The sequence below is a fragment of the Brachionichthys hirsutus genome, unplaced genomic scaffold (assembly GCF_040956055.1).
Source record: "Brachionichthys hirsutus isolate HB-005 unplaced genomic scaffold, CSIRO-AGI_Bhir_v1 contig_475, whole genome shotgun sequence".
In the NCBI taxonomy this organism is placed as follows: domain Eukaryota; kingdom Metazoa; phylum Chordata; class Actinopteri; order Lophiiformes; family Brachionichthyidae; genus Brachionichthys; species Brachionichthys hirsutus.
The window spans coordinates 62,048-81,367 of NW_027180571.1; the positions used below are offsets into that span (position 1 = coordinate 62,048).

Genomic DNA, 19,320 nt, shown 5'->3' on the forward strand with positions numbered 1-19,320 from the left:
CTTAGCGGTAGAGTTCCATTCATCTCTACGTAGTCGCATTCAGACTGGCCTCTACCGCAGCCACTATCTTGACTTCTGCGTTATTGACCCTTAGCCTCAGTGCCAGCAGCAGAATTGCCCACCTCCTGCCCGAGGAGCAGGTGTACCTGAATCAGCAGAGCGGCACCATTCGCCTCGACTGTTTCACCCACTGCCTCATTGTGAAGTGTGCTCCCGACATAACGGTAAGTCCTGATAGCCGGCGGCTGAGGGTGTTCATTACGCAGGACGTTACGCTGTTCGCTCCCTGTTGAAGCTGATGGTGGTAAGATTTGTGACGCAGATTAAGCGAGTACTCCTTCAAATACGATGCATAAACACCGAGTGACAATGTTTGATTTATTGATCAGTCATTTTCTAATGGGTACCGTACATCAGAAATACTGTTGAATAGCATCTTCATTACTGTGTAGATTTGCTTAGGAGCCCTGCAATGTTTGCTGCCAATGTGGTCTTGCACTTGAAAGTATTTTGCTTATCACCGGGTGCTTTTTTGTTTGTTTTACTGTACTAGTTCATAGACACCCTGCTGGGTACACTAGTGAAGGAGCTGCAGAACAAGTACACTCCCGGTCGGAGAGAGGAGGCAGTCAATGTGACCCGGAGGTTCCTGCGCTCCGTAGCACGCGTGTTTGTCATCCTCAGCGTGGAAATGGCCTCATCCAAAAAGAAAAAGTAAGAACCCACAGCATGAATGTTTTCAAGGGAAGTCGGCAAAGACTTCAGGATTAAGATGCAACTAAAGGAAGTCAGCATAGACTTCAGGATTGAGATGCAACTAAAGGAAGTCGGCAAAGACTTCAGGATTAATATGCAACTAAAGGAAGTCGGCAAAGACTTCAGGATTAATATGCAACTAAAGGAAGTCGGCAAAGACTTCAGGATTAAGATGCAACTAAAGGAAGTCAGCATAGGATTCAGGATTAAAATGCAACTAAAGGAAGTCGGCATAGGATTCAGGATTAAAATGCAACTAAAGGAAGTCAGGATAGGATTCAGGATTAAGATGCAACGAAAGGAAGTCGGCATAGGATTCAGGATTAATATGCAACGAAAGGAAGTCAGCATAGACTTCAGGATTAATATGCAACTAAAGGAAGTCGGCATAGGATTCAGGATTAAGATGCAACTAAGGGAAGTCGGCATAGGATTCAGGATTAAAATGCAACTAAAGGAAGTCGGCATAGGATTCAGGATTAAAATGCAACTAAAGGAAGTCGGCATAGGATTCAGGATTAAAATGCAACTAAAGGAAGCTAGCATATGCTTCAGGAATGAAATGCGACTAAAGGAAGTTGGCATAGGATTCAGGATTAAAATGCAACTAAAGGAAGCTAGCATATGCTTCAGGAATGAAATGCGACTACAGTGCTCTCTGGACCACCCTAATGCCCTGACACATCGGGGCAGCACATTCTGTTGTGACCATTTCAATGCGTGCAGATGCTGATTCTTTTCTTCATTTTCTCCACGTAGCAACTTCATTCCCCAGCCTATTGGGAAATGCCGGCGGGTTTTCCAAGCCCTTCTTCCCTATGCTGTGGAGGAACTGTGTAATGTAGCGGAGTCGCTGATTATTCCTGTGCGAATGGGTATAGCAAGACCTACTGCTCCATTCACATTGGCCAGCACCAGTATCGATGCTGTTCAGGGCAGCGAGGAGCTCTTCTCCGTTGAGCCGTTGCCTCCGAGACCCTCACCTGACCAATCCAGCAGGTCAGTTGTCTTTAGCAGTTTTATTTTCTGGCCTTAACGTTTTTCATCCTCTAATTTTTTATTTGGAGAGAACAAAGTGAAAGGTAAAAACTATGATTTATCATCCTTACTCACTACATTACATGGGTTTGGGTCTTTCTTTTTTCCAGCTCCAGCCAAACAGCTGCCTCTTATATCATCAGGAACCCCCAACCTCGGCGCAGCAGCCAGTCCCAGCCTGTCAGAGGAAGAGACGAGGAGCCAGATGACATTGTATCAGCGGATGTGGAGGAGGTGGGGAGCGTCATCATAAAATCATGAAGGAAAATTATAATGAGGGTGAAGGGAAAGGTCTACAAGACAGTGGTGAGGACAGCCATGATGGACGGCTTAGAGACAGTGGTGAGGACAGCCATGATGGATGGCTTAGAGACAGTGTCTATGAGGAAAAGACAGGAGGCGGAGCTAGAAGCGGAGGAGATGAAGATGCCGAGGTTCTCCTTGGGAGTGTCCAGGTTGGACAGGATTAGAAATGAGACAATAAGAGGGACAGTGAAGGTCAGACATTTTGGAGACAAGGTCAGAGAGGACAGACTTTGATGGTTTGGACATGTCCAGAGGAGAGACAGGGACTCTATCGGTAGAAGGATGCTGAGGATGGAACTGCCAGGGAACAGGGCTAGAGGTCGATGTTGGGGAGGACGATGCAAAGGACAGGGTGAAGGACAGGGTGAAGTGGAAAACGTTGAGTTGCTGTGGCGACCCCTCAGGGGACAAGCCGGAAGTACAGTAGTAGTAGCCCAGACTGTTACTACTACTTCAAGTTTTTCCCTTTTTCCCTTTTTAATTTGGTTTACTTTTATTACTGTAAAATAATCGGTTGTGTTTTTCTCTCAGGTTGAGGTTGTGGAGGGAGTAGCAGGTGAGGAAGACCATCATGACGACCAGGAGGAGCAGGGAGAGGAAAACGCCGAGGCTGAAGGGCAGCATGACGAGCATGACGAGGATGGTGAGACGCGCCCCCTCTTTGTAGAATGCACTGGTCATTCTTTTTTTTTTCTTTTTTTTGAATGGTTACTTGAATCTGAACCATCTGATCAGAGACTTCTGCTTGTTTGCAGGAAGCGACATGGAGCTGGATCTACTGGCTGCAGCTGAAACCGAGAGTGACAGTGAAAGTAACCACAGCAATCAGGATAATGCGAGCGGCCGCAGGAGCGTCGTCACGGCAGCCACCGCAGGCTCAGAAGCTGGTGGGTCAACAGATGCTCTTGAGTTCAGGCTTCATTTTGTTTCCTTTCAAATCGTCTCTCTTCGTAACCACCTTCTGTTTTCCTTTTGTTAAAATGTGGTCGCCTGTCTCATTGACCTGTTTAAACCCAGTGTTTCTAAATGATTTTATGAGACTCCAACTCCCTACTAAATCGAAATGGCTTTTCTCTCTTGCTGCTCTGTCGTATTTCTTTTTTTTTTTTTACTTCAATTGCAGAATAATTCAGTCCTTAGAAAGTCTCAAGTAGTTGACAGTCAGCAATTTTGAATGTGGGGATGAATGTTTGAAGAGGAAATGACACAGCAGATAAAATGGTCCCTGGCTGAATACCCAATGTGTATTTCATTTGCAGGCAGTAGGGTGTCCTTGGCATTTCCTATTTTTGGTATGAGCTCCTCTTTACTTCAATGCATATACAGATGTCAGGGCAAGAGTGAATTTGCAAAGTGTTTCCTGCTGAGAGTTCCTTCAATTCTCCCCCTTTCTCACTCCTCACGGTTTTTGTGTCTTTCCTTTGTAACCAAATCTCCTGTCACACGTGTTGAGTTATTGTTCTTTCACGCAAATAACAAACTAATCAACTCGTAGCTCTTCCAAACAGTGTGTAGTGGGTTTTCTCCATAGTCATCAAAGATGTTTTCACACGAATGCTTCATTTTTATGAAGTGCAGTTGAGTCGTTGCTGTTTTTGAATAAAAAAAACAGATAACATAAAAGATGTTCTTTTACACACGGTTGATGGAAAGCTGGTGTACTTTATTTGAGGCTTCAGTGTTTTCACTGTCATATTGGTGTTGTTTGGACTTGTAGTGGTGTGATTCACTAACCTAACCTGCACTCTTCCTTGGGTTAATCCTGTTATGAAACACAGTAGGCCGGTGACGTGGATATGCATAAATATATCTCCTTTGTCTTTGCTCCCATGTTTTGTCTTCCTCCTCTCTCTCCGAAGGCGCCAGCAGTGTCCCTGCCTTCTTTTCGGAGGACGACTCCCAGTCCAACGACTCCAGTGACTCTGATAGCAGCAGCAGTCAGAGCGACGACGTCGACCAGGAAACCTTCCTGTTGGACGAGCCGTTGGAAAGAACGACTAGTGCTTCCCACGCCAACAGTGCAGCCCAGGCGCCTCGGTCCATGCAGTGGGCTGTTAGGAACAACCCTAGCCAGAGGGCCACGGGCAGTGCCCCGTCCAACACGTCAACACAAGCTGGTCAGTTGAGCTTTCAGATCCCAAATGTGTATCACAAAACCTATATCTAATTTGACTCATTTGGATCTTTGTCTTTTTCCCAGCGAGCTCCACAGGCCTAATATATATTGACCCTACGAACCTGCGCCGCTCCAGCGCGATCAGCTCCAGCGCCGCCGCCGCTGCGGCAGCTCTGGAGGCCAGCAACTCTAGCAGCTATTTGACATCTGCGAGCAGCCTGGCTCGGGCCTACAGCATCGTCATCAGGCAGATTTCAGACCTTATGAGTCTGATTCCCAAGTACAATCATCTGGTGTACTCGCAGTACCCCGCTGCTGTCAAGCTCACCTACCAGGATGCAGTCAACCTGCAGGTGAGAAGCACTCGTTTGATCAAAATAATAATAATAATAACGAAGCGCTCTCTCCAAACCAAGAAAAGAAAAGAAAATTGTGTTCTGGAAATTAGGAAGAAAGTTTATTGTTGTTTATTGTTAGTGTCACATGCTACAAGATGTGAATACTGATATCTGCCACATCGCTTGACAGGATTATTGAACATTTTCTCTTGAAGTGCTTTATTTTGGATATTTGATTACCTCCCATTCTAATCTGATGTTCGTGCTAGTGTGTTTGGCCATAAAACAGTGATTCTCACCTATCTGCTTGAGATGTGTTGTCTTCAGCGCATCCTGACTCTGTGATGGTTTGAGCTGCAGATGTTTGTGTCATTTACTTCTATTAATACGCTTTGATAATCTCACGTTCTGCCTTTGTGCTTTGCTGAACGCGGTCTGCTTTCATGTCAATTCTGATAATGATTAAGAGAATTGAGGTGTACAGATATATACTGTATATGTGCTTCTATTTCCCGGAAAAAAAAATACCGTTGCCTATTCTGTATTTCTTTGTCCCATTGGGCTTCGAGTTCTAAACGTTTTTGCTCCTTTTAGTTTACCATCACTTTAGTAACAGACTAGCGGAGTGAAGTAGCAGTGGTTAGTGAGTACCGTATTTTCACGACCATATAGCGCACCTGGTGATAAGGCGCGGTCTCAGTGACGGCTGCTTTTTCTGTATTTTAAACATACATAAGGCGCGCAATATACAGCAATGCAAAACTGAGTTTGGTACGCACGTTTTTTTAATCGTCATTAATCAAAAATTGCACAGTTTCATGAAACGAAAGCACCGACATGGATCTCCTTGGAAATGTTCAATTTTCATTTCTTCTGCGAGCGTTGCTGCTTTGAGTCGAATGGTGACCGTCAAAACGCTTCTCACACTCGATCTTTGCTCGTTGATCCACCGCTCGAGTCTTTCCTCCAACTCGGGCCACCTCGCCTTCTGCCCGCTGAAACTCAGCTGCGTCGTCTTGACCTGTCGGAGCTCGTTTTCCAGCTTCCTCCACTTGGGAACCATCGACTCATTAATCTTTAATTCTCTTGCGGCTGCTCGATTTCCACGTTCCTCCGTGTAGCCGGTGGCCGTCAGTTTAAACTGACAGCCACCGGCTACACCAGCTATGAGGATTCTCAACAAGCGTGTCTCCCTGCCATTTTCAGGGTTGTTAAAACAACGATGTTCTGCATAATGCACGAAGCTGTTCTTTTATATACGGTTCATCCACGCCCACACTTCCCCCTTTAACGTTCTCATGGTGTCCTCTGCCACGTCCGCCTTACAACAACACACGGGGGGCGCCGCACATTTTGAAGAAGGTGTAAGACTTGTAGGTGCGCCTTATGGGCGTGAAAATACAGTAACTATTTATTAATTCCCCCCAAAGAATATTGACCTGCATGTATAAGCGCATGCCATTTAAGGAAAGTAGGTGAAGTAAAATACATTACAGTTGAGGAAATGTTTTAAATTTTACAATTACCATTCATGTTGATGGTGATGTACTAGCGTTGAGCTAAAGGACTAAGCCGTATTTCATCTATCACCAGAAATGATTAAGGGAAAGTGACAATGACACAGGTGTGCTGGACTCTGCAGCAATCCAAAAAGAAAGATATGATACGGGGGTTCATAGTTTCTACTTTTTTATACCAGAACTTTGTTGAAGAAAAACTGATCCCCACCTGGAACTGGATGGTGTCCATCATGGATTCCACAGAGGCTCAGTTGCGATACGGCTCAGCTTTGTCTTCTGCTGGAGATCCGGGTCATCCCAGTCATCCCCTTCATGCCTCTCAGCACTCTGCTCGCAGGGAGCGCATGAATGCTCGGGAGGAGGCCAGCCTCCGGACTCTGGAAGGACGCAGGTAAAAAGTAAATTCCATAGAGCCCAGAAAATTCGTAGTTTTTTGTAATTCCTCCCGTATTATATTTGGTATGATCAACTGTTAACTGTTTGGTGATCCGTGAATGTTGCCAAAGTATAACGAATAGGACCTGAGACAGCCCTGAAGCCGTCCAGCTGTCCACTGTATTGAACTAGTTCACCCTTATTTTGGTTCCATGCGTTTCAGGAGAGCAGCTACCCTGTTGACAGCTCGGCAAGGAATGATGTCGGCACGCGGTGACTTCCTGAACTACGCCCTATCACTGATGCGCTCCCACAATGACGAGCACTCTGATGTTCTTCCCGTGCTGGATGTCTGCTCACTTAAACATGTGGCCTACGTTTTCCAGGCCCTTATCTACTGGATTAAGGCCATGAACCAACAGACCACTTTAGACACCCCACAGATGGACCGAAAAAGGTAAATAAAGAACATACTGTCTTTGAAAATGATGGATTACTTCTGCTTGGCCATAATTTCCAGAGGGGGGGGGGGGTTATGTATCGTAATCACCGCCGCTGTTTTGTTTGTCTGTCTGTTAGCAAGATAATTCAAAACGTTAAGGACGAATCTTGATGATATTTTCAAGAAACGTTGGGAATGTTACCCGGAACCTTTGATTACATTTTGTTGATTATCCAGGAGAGATCCTGGATTATGAATCACTTTGAAATTTACGTTAACATTGCAATCACTGGAGTTTCAAAATGTGTAAATGTGTTCCTCAATATCTTGGTTGATTATTGATGTTTATAGAATTTGAAACACATGTAGCCATTGTTTTGAACGAAACATGTCCTTGAGTCCATGGAATTACTGTAATATTTCGTATGCACTTTCACTCGCAGGAATCGAGAGATTTTAGAGCTGGGTTTGGACAATGAGGATTCTGAGCATGAGAATGATGAGGACACCAATCAAAGTAAGTCCATGCAAGCAATATTTGAATTCAGCGTGAAAATGGGCTGGATTTTAATATATTTGCTGAATTTGATTGTTTCTGCTTTACCTCTCAGGTTCAACTCTGCAGGACAAGGATGAGGACCCAGTTCCAGCTGAAACGGGTCAGAACCACCCTTTCTTCCGGCGCTCTGACTCCATGACCTTCCTGGGCTGCATCCCACCCAACCCCTTTGATGTTCCCCTCGCTGAGGCCATTCCACTGGCGGATCAGCCCCACCTCCTCCAGGTCAGAATTGCTGCTAAGTCACTTTTGGTGAATGTCAGGGGGACTCACCTGATAGTGAGGAATTTTTTGCCTGAAAATGACACGCCTATGAATTAAAAAAAAATTGTATCTTGTTTGATCTTTGTTCTGAATCAAACTGTTGTCATAGAGATAGAATCCCAGCATCCTTTAAGTATATATCAGATATATTGGATGTGCCAACTAGAAAACTGATCTGATCTGCAGCATTGCTAAAATAATATATCTTAAATCTTATCTGTCAGCATATTTTTAACCACCGACAATATGCAACCAAATCTGACTATCCTTTATAAGAAAGTTTCTAAACAGGCGCATCAAGCAAATACAAGAGGGGGACATATCTCAACAGCCACGTTAACACTACTCAGCAATGAGTTGATTTAGGCGTCTCTCTTGGAATCTTTTATTTTCTCTTGTTAATGACTTGTTAAATTTCACCAGATATATGTAGTGTGGTATTTATGTACAAGGTTCTGAAAGGCCATAGGTACAACCAATGGTCTGACTGTCAGATCATTGGTGCTCTTTATGACTCTTCACATAAACTAACTGCTGACTGATTCGAGTTGAACCCAATCGTTAACTTTAAATCTGAAAGATCATCAATGTAAAATACTGGATCTTTGACGTCACCCTAAATTGTCTTTGTCTAACAGCCTAATGCAAGGAAGGAGGATCTGTTTGGTCGTCCCTCCCAGGGCCTGTACTCTTCCTCTTATATAGCAAACAAAGGCCTAGCTGAGGCAAGCATGGACAGGAACTGCCTGGAGGTAAACTTGGGCTCCTCTCTACCCCCCCCCTCTCAGGTATACCACCCCTCTTCACTGGACAAACACGCTGGAAGCTGTGTTCGAATATCCACGCAAAGCAAGCGCTATTAATATACTGAGATGTCTTCACCAAAAAACCATCCAGGGTTCATAATTTACTTCTTATTTCCGATAAGGTTTAAGAGAGTTGGAAGTCATGGCTATTCTGGATCAACTTTTTGCGTAGACAGACATTGAGTTGTGGATATTGGAACATAGCTTAGTGTTCTGCTGTTCCTTTTCATGTTTCCATCCTTTCATCATCACCATCTCAGTCTAATTAACATCTCTGAACCCCACTAAAGCAGGTCTTGCCTACTAAGATGTCTTACTCGGCCAACCTGAAGAATGTGATGAGCATGGAAACCGGCCAGCGTAGCACTGGGAACCAATCGCTGGCAGAGCAGGAGATGGAGGCCTCGAAGCCAGGCCCTTCACCCCATGACCTCGCCGCACAGCTGAAGAGCAGCCTGCTTGCTGAGATAGGCCTCACTGAGAGTGATGGGCCGCCCCTCCCGTCATTCAGGTCCCCAAACCAAATTGTGCTCTGCTGTGTTGGTTTACTTAAACTGGTGCTTTACGGTTTTCTTCAGATAGGCATTCCTGAAAGTAAATTACAAGTTACTTGTCGGGCCTCATGAATCTATTAATCTTGTTTAATAAAAGTACCGTCATGTAAAATCAAACCATTCCGGCTGAACAGTTTTGTATGAAACTGTACTTCTTGTACGATGTGTTTCCTGTTTGCACAATCGTATGAAATGCTCAGGAAACATAATTGTTAAACCGGTCTGTTTATTACATGGCTTTTTAATGAATTTAATGATTTACATTTTTGGATGTGTGGCAGTAAAATATTTACAATCACTTTATGCAGAGGTGGAAAAAATAATTGTATTAGTACCGAGGGGAAATTTGAGCGTTTGATTCCTGAACAAAATAGTAACAGAGTCATGGATGGATATGTTTATTGTGTGTGTGTTTTTTAAATATACTATCCTTTTGTTTAACTTGTTACTGAAATAGTTAGTGTTGCATTTTGATCCTTTTTCCAGACCTCACTGTAGTTTCATGGGAATGATGATCTCACATGATATGCTGCTGGGCCGCTGGCGTCTGTCCCTGGAGCTCTTTGGGCGTGTTTTCATGGAGGATGTCGGAGCTGAGCCTGGATCGGTACTTTCTCATCTCGATATACCTTTCAGAAAAACAATCTGTTTTCCCTATATGGTTCTATTTGTTATTGCATTGTTGCAAAGAGCTTTTGTAAAGTTTAAAAGAAAAGCCCGATCTGACATTTTTCCATATCCTACAGAATGTTAATCACTCCTAAAAGGGTTTCTATTTTAGAAACCGAATTTAATAATTTCCTCTCAATGTTTTACAGATTCTCACTGAATTGGGTGGATTTGAGGTAAAGGAATCAAAGTTCCGACGGGAGATGGAGAAGCTAAGGAACCTGCAGTCCCGCGATCTGGCCCTGGAGGTGGATCGGGATCGAGACCAGCTAATACAGCAGACCATGCGTCAACTAAACACGCACTTTGGGAGGCGCTGCACAACCACACCAATGGCTGTTCACAGGGTGAAGGTCACCTTCAAAGACGAGCCGGGCGAGGGCAGCGGTGTCGCCCGCAGCTTCTACACGGCCATCGCCCTCGCTCTCCTCTCCAATGATAAGCTGCCCAACCTGGACTGTGTTCAGAGTGTCAGCAAGGGCATGCAGGCCAGCAGTACGTGTCATCACGATTACAATTCAAGTATGACAATACATAGCAACTACACTGTAATAATGACCTGTTGCATTTGTTGCATTCATTGGATACGTATGATGCTGAAAGCTGCTACCTCTTTTACATACAAATTTAGACTCGCGGCTGAAAATGCTTTTACCTCATTGTGTTTCTAGATTTAATGCAGCGCTTGAGAAACAGGGATCGGGAAAGGGAGAGGAGGAGTGGGGGGCTTCGAGCAGGATCTCGGAGAGACAGAGACAGGTAGATTCCTTTTACAATTCAAGGGATGTGTGCCGTGAGACTGACGTGAACATGTGTGTCTGCGTTCTACAGAGATTCCAGGAGACAGCTGTCCATTGACACGCGGCCTTTCAGGCCCTCGTCAGAGGGAAACCCCAGCGATGAGCCCGACCCCCTGCCTGCACACAGACAAGCCCTGGGTGAAAGGCTCTATCCACGTGTACATGCAATGCAACCGGTAATAAACCATCTCTATCAAATGTCTGTGACCACAGCAGAAATATGTGCGTTTAACAACAGGTCAACAATATTTTCACCGCTACCATTTGAAAAAGCAAACTGTAAAATTGTAAAAGCCTTTACTTTTCTGACTGGCCGAATCAATTTTGAAAAGAATGATGTACGGTGTAGTCTGTGACTGCCGGGTTTCCTTTAGCTCACTCGGACCGCCCGTATGTCTTCTCAGGCGTTTGCCAGTAAAATCACGGGCATGCTGCTGGAGCTGTCCCCGGCCCAGCTGCTGCTGCTGCTGGCGAGTGAGGATTCTCTCCGAGCCAGGGTGGAGGAAGCCATGGAGCTTCTTATTGCACATGGAAGGTATTGTGTCCCAATTATTCACACAGGCACTCCATTTACCATAGTATAATTCATGTGTTCTCAAATGTTAGACAAGTAGAATGTCAAAATGTAATTTTAGCAGCATTTCCTTGAGGTTTTAGCATTTTAAAACCCATAGATTTTCCGTCTTCTTTAGGGAAAATGGCGCTGACAGCATATTGGACTTGGGTCTCCTGGAGGCTCCTGAGAAAGCACAAGTAAACTCAACATTTCTGTTTCTTCTAAATACTGTCCTAATGTTTGAAATTCCTTTACTAACTGTGAAACCAGTGTTTTAGAGCTGTAAAGTTCCAACGCTTCTGTATAATGCTTATAGTACTCTCTCTCAACAACCAGTCTTGTCACTCTTAAAAAGAAATCTTGCCCTCATTTGTAGCAACAGGAGAACCGTAAGCGTCACGGCACAACCCGCAGCGTGGTCGACATGGAGCTGGACGACCCAGATGAGGGGGACGACAACGCTCCTCTCTTCTACCAGCCTGGAAAACGAGGCTTTTACTCCCCTCGGCCCGGCAAAAACACAGAGGCCCGGTTAAACTGCTTCCGTAACATCGGCAGGTATTGAAATGTTTTGCCGTTTGTTTGTGAAACACACAAAGTTCAAGTAAATATTGCTAATTTGGAAACGTAAGTTTACCCACATGTTCTGAATAGAGCAAAGCAATAATAAGAGTCAAATCTTTTTGGTGGGAAATGCTGAGTTGAGTGTTTTCTTTCTGTACAGAATACTAGGATTGTGTCTCCTCCAGAATGAACTCTGTCCAATTACATTGAATCGGCATGTCATCAAAGTGCTGCTTGGAAGGAAGGTGAGATGGGATGGCTCGGACTTTGACGACGCTCCGTGTGGCTTTTCAGATCGAGTTTTCTGAATCTTATCTTTGCTACTACAGGTGAACTGGCACGATTTTGCATTCTTCGACCCGGTAATGTATGAGAGCCTGCGGCAGCTAATCCGCCATTCTCAGGCTGGCGAAGCAGAGGCAGTATTTGCTGCCATGGACCTGGCCTTTGCCATTGACCTCTGCAAGGAGGAAGGGTCTGGACAGGTAAAAGAACTTCTGGTCACTGTGTTAAGATTTGATTTAACATGAAATGACAGCAAAAGAATGATTCGCTTGTGTCGTTAACAATAATAACACTTATTTTAATGCAAGCTGCAGTGAACTGAGCAACTTAAATTAAAAAAACAAAATTATGAAGCTGCTGTAGATCAGTCTACAACACATTTATTTCAGAAACTCATCTTGATCCGCACAACAAAATCACTCACTGAGCGTTAGACAAGACCAACACCTAACCCCAAAACAATTGCCATTTTTTTCTGCTCATTTTATTCCATATATAATCGATTAAAATCTCAAGTAGTCCGATTACTCAGATAAAGTATCACGGCCTGAGGATCCGCTGTTGAAAGCATCGTGTGAATACTTTACCACAATGGAATGAAAAGGTATAAGCTCAGCATTTGAAATGTATTGGTTCCTTAAACAAAGCGTTTGTTGGTGCTCTGTGTTCACTGGTTCAGGTGGAGCTTCTGTCTGGTGGCGTCAACATGCCGGTTACTCCCCTCAACGTGTACGAGTACGTGAGGAAGTATGCCGAGCACAGAATGCTGGTGGTGGCAGAGCAACCGCTCCATGTAAGTACTGCACTGAAAACGCGTCGTTTGCACGTGAAGACATTTAGCAAACCAGTCCTGGTTTACTTCTTTCAGGCAATGAGGAAGGGTTTACTCGATGTACTCCCTAAGAATGCCCTGGAGGACCTGACGGCTGAGGACTTCAGGCTTCTGGTTAACGGCTGTGGAGAAGTCAATGTTCAGATGCTCATTAGCTTCACTTCTTTCAATGATGAATCAGGTATAATAGTTTGTTTGGATCATGCAATTTCTTTTTGTCCCTTTTCCTGTTTCCATTCAGAAATGATTGATTTTTTTTCTTGTACAATTTTTGCGTAACATAAGCAAAGACTTGTTTTTATTCCAATTGTTCTTATTCCAACAGGGGAAAATGCGGACAAGCTACTACAGTTTAAACGCTGGTTTTGGTCTATAGTAGAGAAGATGAGCATGACAGAAAGGCAAGATCTGGTAAGTTGGTTGAGTTCTCAATAGTGCTTACAATATGTCATGATTTCATGGAAACGCAGAAATAAAATGAGCCAAACGGTCTGTAATGTTTTTACCCGTTGGTAGCTCAGGCAGCTTGGTTAGCAGGAGCTAGCGTAGCACAGCCAGTGTTCCTCTCAAGCCCGGATAAACGCAGAGGGGCGTAAAACTTTCCCAGAATTAAAAATGCAGTCAACTTTAAATATGAAAATCATACCGGATCGGTCGGGACCCGGGACCCGGGTTAACAACGACCACCATGAATGCTCATTGTTGCACTTGGGGTCTGCGAGAAACGGAGAGGATAACGGAATTTTCCATTTGTTTCTCCATTGCTTTGAGTATTACAGCACGCCTTTAATTTATGAGCGCTAAAGTAAAAGGATGTAATGTCACAGAATTTCTTTCTAAAGTTCCAACCTTGGATGTGGATTTAAATTCTCGTGGTTAAGCTGCAGTATGGACTTCAGGCCATAACACAGGATGAGACGCCACTATGGAAAGATGTGTCATGTACTTTAAACGGGGAGGATGAGCCTTTGATCTCTGAATTCATTGTGTGTATGTATAACTAACAAGTGAACAAAGTACTGAATAATGTCATTTATTCAAATCCTCTCTTTTGCCATCTATTTTGTCTTTTGTTTTTTTCCTGATATGTAAAAGGTAGAATGATTAAAATGATCTGTGTTCTCAGGTGTACTTCTGGACCTCCAGCCCATCTTTGCCCGCCAGTGAGGAGGGCTTCCAGCCGATGCCCTCCATCACCATCCGGCCCCCGGATGACCAGCACCTCCCCACAGCCAACACTTGCATCTCACGTCTCTACGTGCCACTCTATTCTTCAAAGCAGATACTCAAGCAGAAACTCTTGCTAGCCATTAAGACCAAGAATTTTGGTTTTGTGTAAAGATTTGATGGCGAAGAGTTAAAAAAAAAATAAGGAAAAAAGAAAAACACGTTTACTGTTGTGTAATATTTACCTAGCTCCATTTTGTAGATTTATTTTTTGTCTATACAATTTTATGAAATTCGACATACCGTCACCATCTCCCCAGGCGGTAATATTTGTGTTGTGAACACAAAGCAGTTTATTTTTATTTCAATTTTTATTGTTTTTCTTTTGTGGTAATGAAGAAGAGGTCTACAGCACAGAACATTCCTGCATTGGCACTGAGACGTGAAGCCCACAGCCCTGCTCTATCGGCTTAAACCATTGCTTCCTAGGAATGTGGTTTGACAGAAGGCTGTCTGCCGTAACCCAGCCAAAGATGACAGCAGTAGAAGTATTTAAAAGAAGATAAGAAGACACTGTGATTAGAAGTTTTTTTTCCTTCCCTAGAAAAGTACCATCACTGACAGGTCACTGCTGCCTTTGTGGAACGTCCTCTTTTTCTTGTACAGGGGGGGGTAGGGAATTTCAGAATAAACTTGGATGCAAACGTGTTGTCCGGTCTTTTTTGGTGCTTCGTGTTGAGCGTAGTGATGAATCAATGCTGCGTTAGGATAAGTGGAGGCTGACATGTTTGACCTGTCGCAGTGATGTTTACTTTCTCAGCATTTATTGAGTCTTGATAAAGCTGCTTTTTGTAATTGGTAGTAGCATTTTAGTAATCGTGTTTAAACGCCCTTTTGCGCAGTACTTGAGTGACGCCACCTTTGTGTGCTTTAGATAAACAACTTAAAAACAGAATGTACCGGAATGGACTAAAGAGCCGCATGAACCAATCAGTGTTCCGGAAGTCGCGCTTTATTGGGGCTATCGCGGCATCAATATGTTGCCTTCAATTGATTTTCATCAGAGAAGGAAAATCGCGTGCTCACTTGAAAGGGTTGGTAAAGCGCGGTTATGACCAGGCAGCGGGATAGAGAACAGAAGAAGAGAGTTTTGATGGGGTACAGGACCCGAGGAAAGAAAGGATACAATCATTGTCTGTGCATCTTAACTATGGTCTCCCTAAAATGATAATTAAAACATCTATACTCCGATTGAATTACAGTAATCGTGGTAATCTACAGCTGTGTTTGACTAAATAAACCGGATGCTCGAGTTTACAAGTATCATTGAACGCACCGCTCCTCCGGTCAGGACGGTAGTGATGGGAACTATGATTCTTTTTACTGAATCGGGTTTGAATGAGTCACTCACTAAAGTGAATCGATTCATTTGAGTCATTTGAGTCACTGAGTCAGTTACCCAGAAGGTACATAGAAATATACTGTGAATACAAGTTTCACCTGCTACCAATTGATGCTGCTAAAATGGCTGATTGAAACAGGGAAATAATAAATGTCATTGAGGGAAAAGAGGGAAAGATCAGGAGTTCTGAAAGGGAAAAAACATATTTCTTTTTTGTTCTCTGCATAAATTAAATATAAATACAAAAGCAAAAAATTTGTTCAAACAGTGCAGCATTAGACTAAAAATACATATAGTATACAATACACTTGTGCAAAAGCATTAAATAAAAAAGTTTTACATCTTTATTTTTATTTATTATGTTTCCGCCAATATTCCAAAAATATATTTTTTAATTTTAATTATATACTGTAATAAAAAGGCGGCATTAAATAGTTTCTGTTAAGTCCGAACACTAAAGTTTATCTTCTGAATAATCAGTGGACTAACTGACTGAATATCGATTTTACTTTAGTCTCTTATTGATCCTTATGAGACAAACAGAACGGGCGGGGCAGCAGCCCCTCGGCTCCGGTGAGGAAGGGCCCCCCCAGGCTCGAGTCGAGTGAAAGGGGGTTAGTGAGTCCGGACTCAGTGACTCGTTGTATGTGCTGCAGGAAGGGAGGGGTGAGCGACTCGGTGACTCGGATGCGCGTTTTGGCTCCGCGATTCATTTCGTACGTGAGTGTTTCCGGTTCAGTGACTCGTCGTGCTGCGGGGGGGGGGGTGTGAGCGGTTCACTGAACCGCTCTCTTGTTGTGAGCGCAGCTGAGCTGATGCTAGCTTGTAGCGAGTGGGACGGTTCACCAGGGGAATTGGTAGTTCATTAAAAAACCATGAATCGATGCTTTTCTCACAATTCCAGTGATTAACTCGACATGTTTCTACAAGGTATGTTGGGACAGCAGTAATACACTGATTGGTGTCCTCAGCTAGCTGTGCAGCTGCCACACATACCTGCCAGGTAGGGAAAGCATCATGGGGGTCCAGTTTGAACACCGATGTCCTGAATCTAAAGTCGTCCACCGTTCTGATTCCTCGCTGGTTTATCCTCCTCACTATCCTGATTCTCCAGAGTATCTCTCTAAACGCTGAAACTATTGAGGAGCTGAGATGTTTCTGAATCAGGATAAACGAGATATTTATAAATGGAGACGAGTCTATCAGGATCAAAGCCGTGCTGATGCACCCTCCTGTCCGGACGATGGCAGCAATGAGCTGGAGAGCCCTTTGACTACCGCCATCGTAGAAGAAGACTGAGAAGGAAAACGTAGAAGAAGAAGCAGCACGACGAGGCCACTGCAGTCTACATAAGACCTCTGCGTGCGGGGCTGGACGCGCACGCGCACCGCTGACCGTGGTTCTTTTTAGATTATAATGTAATAACGCCTTTATAACCCGGCTAAAACAGCAGGCCATCCTGCCCCTTGACTTCCAGAAAAACGACGACTCATTGTATTTCCATCACGCTCAGGCGAAAAGCACTATCGTTAAAATGATAACATGATTTCTGCCTGTCGTTAATTCCTTATCATTAACGCTGATCTGGGGATTAATTTACACAAGATATGTGCGGAACCGGAGGAGGAGCATCAGGAATTATTTTAGCTAAATGCTAATATTGGCTTGCTAGAATGCTCGCGTTAATGTAGCACTACGAGTATTTATAAATACTTAAAGGACTTTAAAGTCACATGAGGGTCTGAACAAAGAGTTTATACCTCTCTATTTAATAGATGTTGAAACAAATTTTGAAATGGAGAGAAAAAAAAGTGTTTTTTTTTCTTTTGTCAGTATATTTCTTTTGTTTTGGTCACCACAACAAAAAACAGAAGAAGAAGAAAAGTCCTCAGGAGTTACTGCAGGTGTCAAATGACCCGTCAACACAGACGTGGTCCTGAAGCAACGAACCCTCCTCTCGTCTCTTGTCTCTCGTCCCTTGTCTCTCGTCTCTCGTCTCTCGTCCCTCGTCTCTCGTCCCTCGTCTCTCGTCTCTCGTCCCTCGTCCCTCGTCTCTCAGGATACTGAAACCGCGGGTGAGGAACGCCGTGGCGTGCTTTGAAGTCGTCTGGAGCTCCCCGGGTGAGTTTGTCGTAGATTCTGTTTTCCTGCCTGCAGGGGGCAATAGCAGCACTAGAACCCCCCCCCCCCCCGCAGCCACTCAGCAGCACTAGAACCCCCCACCCCCCCACCCCCCGCAGCCACTCAGCAGCACTAGAACCCCCCCCCCCCACCCCCCAGCCACTCAGCAGCTAGCTGCAGCATCGCTAATGCAGCGTGCCCAACCAATCAGAAGACGGCAGTGGTTCAGGGATATTCTGTCTCATTTGTCTTCTGATTGAATAAATCAAAGCATTCTGATTGGGTGGGGGGCCGCTGAGGGGGGGGGGGGGGGGCTGCATGTCCTATGTTGTATGGTACCTGTATGTGGTCCAGCTGTGACTAATGTCGCGTCTCCCTCGTCTTCACAGAGAGGAAGCCGAAGCGGAACCAGGAGAAGCCGCTCGTCCAGCGAGGACAGCGACGCAGACACCGCACACACCTGTCCCCTGCATCAACCAGGTAACGCACACACCTGTCCCCTGCATCAACCAGGTAACGCACACACCTGTCCCCCGCATCAACCAGGTAACGCACACACCTGTCCCCTGCATCAACCAGGTAACGCACACACCTGTCCCCTGCATCAACCAGGTAACGCACACACCTGTCCCCCGCATCAACCAGGTAACGCACACACCTGTCCCCTGCATCAACCAGGTAACGCACACACCTGTCCCCTGCCATCAACCAGGTAACGCACACACCTGTCCCCCGCATCAACCAGGTAACGCACACACCTGTCCCCTGCATCAACCAGGTAACGCACACACCTGTCCCCGGCATCAACCAGGTAACGCACACACCTGTCCCCTGCATCAACCAGGTAACGCACACACCTGTCCCCTGCGTCAACCAGGTAACGCACACACCTGTCCCCTGCATCAACCAGGTAACGCACACACCTGTCCCCTGCATCAACCAGGTAACGCACACACCTGTCCCCTGCATCAACCAGGTAACGCACACACCTGTCCCCTGCATCAACCAGGTAACACACACACGGGTCCCCTGCATCAACCAGGTAACGCACACACCTGTCCCCTGCATCAACCAGGTAACGCACACACCTGTCCCCTGCATCAACCAGGTAACGCACACACCTGTCCCCTGCATCAACCAGGTAACGCACACACCTGTCCCCTGCATCAACCAGGTAACACACACACGGGTCCCCTGCATCAACCAGGTAACGCACACACCTGTCCCCTGCATCAACCAGGTAACGCACACACCTGTCCCCTGCATCAACCAGGTAACGCACACACGGGTCCCCTGCATCAACCAGGTAACGCACACACCTGTCCCCTGCATCAACCAGGTAACGCACACACCTGTCCCCTGCATCAACCAGGTAACGCACACACCTGTCCCCTGCATCAACCAGGTAACGCACACACCTGTCCCCTGCATCAACCAGGTAACGCACACACCTGTCCCCTGGCAGCAGGGCGGAGCTTCTGCATTGTGATACGTTTAGCCGTTAGCAGTTATTTCACTGTGTTTCGATGTGAATCCTGTTTTTCAGGTGACGGTCGTCTGCATCGTCTTCCGCAGACGGTCACCCGCAGTGACCGGAGCAGCGCCCTCCGCAGGTTGGAGGTGGTGTTTGCTCCCCATCAGGCTCGGGACGGGCGTGACGCCGCCGTCTGGAGGGAGGGGGTCCGAGGAGTCACAGACTCTGGGCCGTAGACTGTATGCAAGCACGCCCATGAATATATATGTATATATTTATACGCACATGTATATAATAGACTGTGTTGGAACTGAATCAGGTAAAAGTGTGCAGACACGAGCTTTCATGTTTAATAAATTAATCATTCCTTTGTCAT

General features: G+C 45.3%; 1 protein-coding gene across 1 annotated transcript in view; it reads left to right on the forward strand.

Annotated features, from left to right (window-relative positions):
* LOC137916008 (E3 ubiquitin-protein ligase UBR5-like) overlaps window positions 1-14,651 on the forward strand; it is a 34,685-nt gene extending 20,034 nt beyond the window's left edge. The window contains exons 32-59 of the mRNA XM_068759132.1: window positions 95-224; window positions 554-714; window positions 1,516-1,755; window positions 1,905-2,028; window positions 2,632-2,743; window positions 2,856-2,987; window positions 3,360-3,392; window positions 3,960-4,217; window positions 4,301-4,569; window positions 6,254-6,465; window positions 6,673-6,906; window positions 7,335-7,408; window positions 7,503-7,675; window positions 8,353-8,502; window positions 8,814-9,031; window positions 9,561-9,681; window positions 9,893-10,265; window positions 10,415-10,502; window positions 10,575-10,719; window positions 10,948-11,078; window positions 11,236-11,296; window positions 11,476-11,657; window positions 11,824-11,908; window positions 11,993-12,148; window positions 12,628-12,741; window positions 12,817-12,961; window positions 13,106-13,191; window positions 13,907-14,651. Of these exons, the coding sequence (XP_068615233.1) occupies window positions 95-224; window positions 554-714; window positions 1,516-1,755; window positions 1,905-2,028; window positions 2,632-2,743; window positions 2,856-2,987; window positions 3,360-3,392; window positions 3,960-4,217; window positions 4,301-4,569; window positions 6,254-6,465; window positions 6,673-6,906; window positions 7,335-7,408; window positions 7,503-7,675; window positions 8,353-8,502; window positions 8,814-9,031; window positions 9,561-9,681; window positions 9,893-10,265; window positions 10,415-10,502; window positions 10,575-10,719; window positions 10,948-11,078; window positions 11,236-11,296; window positions 11,476-11,657; window positions 11,824-11,908; window positions 11,993-12,148; window positions 12,628-12,741; window positions 12,817-12,961; window positions 13,106-13,191; window positions 13,907-14,119 (4,420 nt within the window). The 3' untranslated portion in view covers window positions 14,120-14,651. The remainder of the gene's footprint in view (window positions 1-94; window positions 225-553; window positions 715-1,515; window positions 1,756-1,904; window positions 2,029-2,631; window positions 2,744-2,855; window positions 2,988-3,359; window positions 3,393-3,959; window positions 4,218-4,300; window positions 4,570-6,253; window positions 6,466-6,672; window positions 6,907-7,334; window positions 7,409-7,502; window positions 7,676-8,352; window positions 8,503-8,813; window positions 9,032-9,560; window positions 9,682-9,892; window positions 10,266-10,414; window positions 10,503-10,574; window positions 10,720-10,947; window positions 11,079-11,235; window positions 11,297-11,475; window positions 11,658-11,823; window positions 11,909-11,992; window positions 12,149-12,627; window positions 12,742-12,816; window positions 12,962-13,105; window positions 13,192-13,906) is intronic.
* The last annotated feature ends 4,669 nt before the right edge of the window (window positions 14,652-19,320 follow it).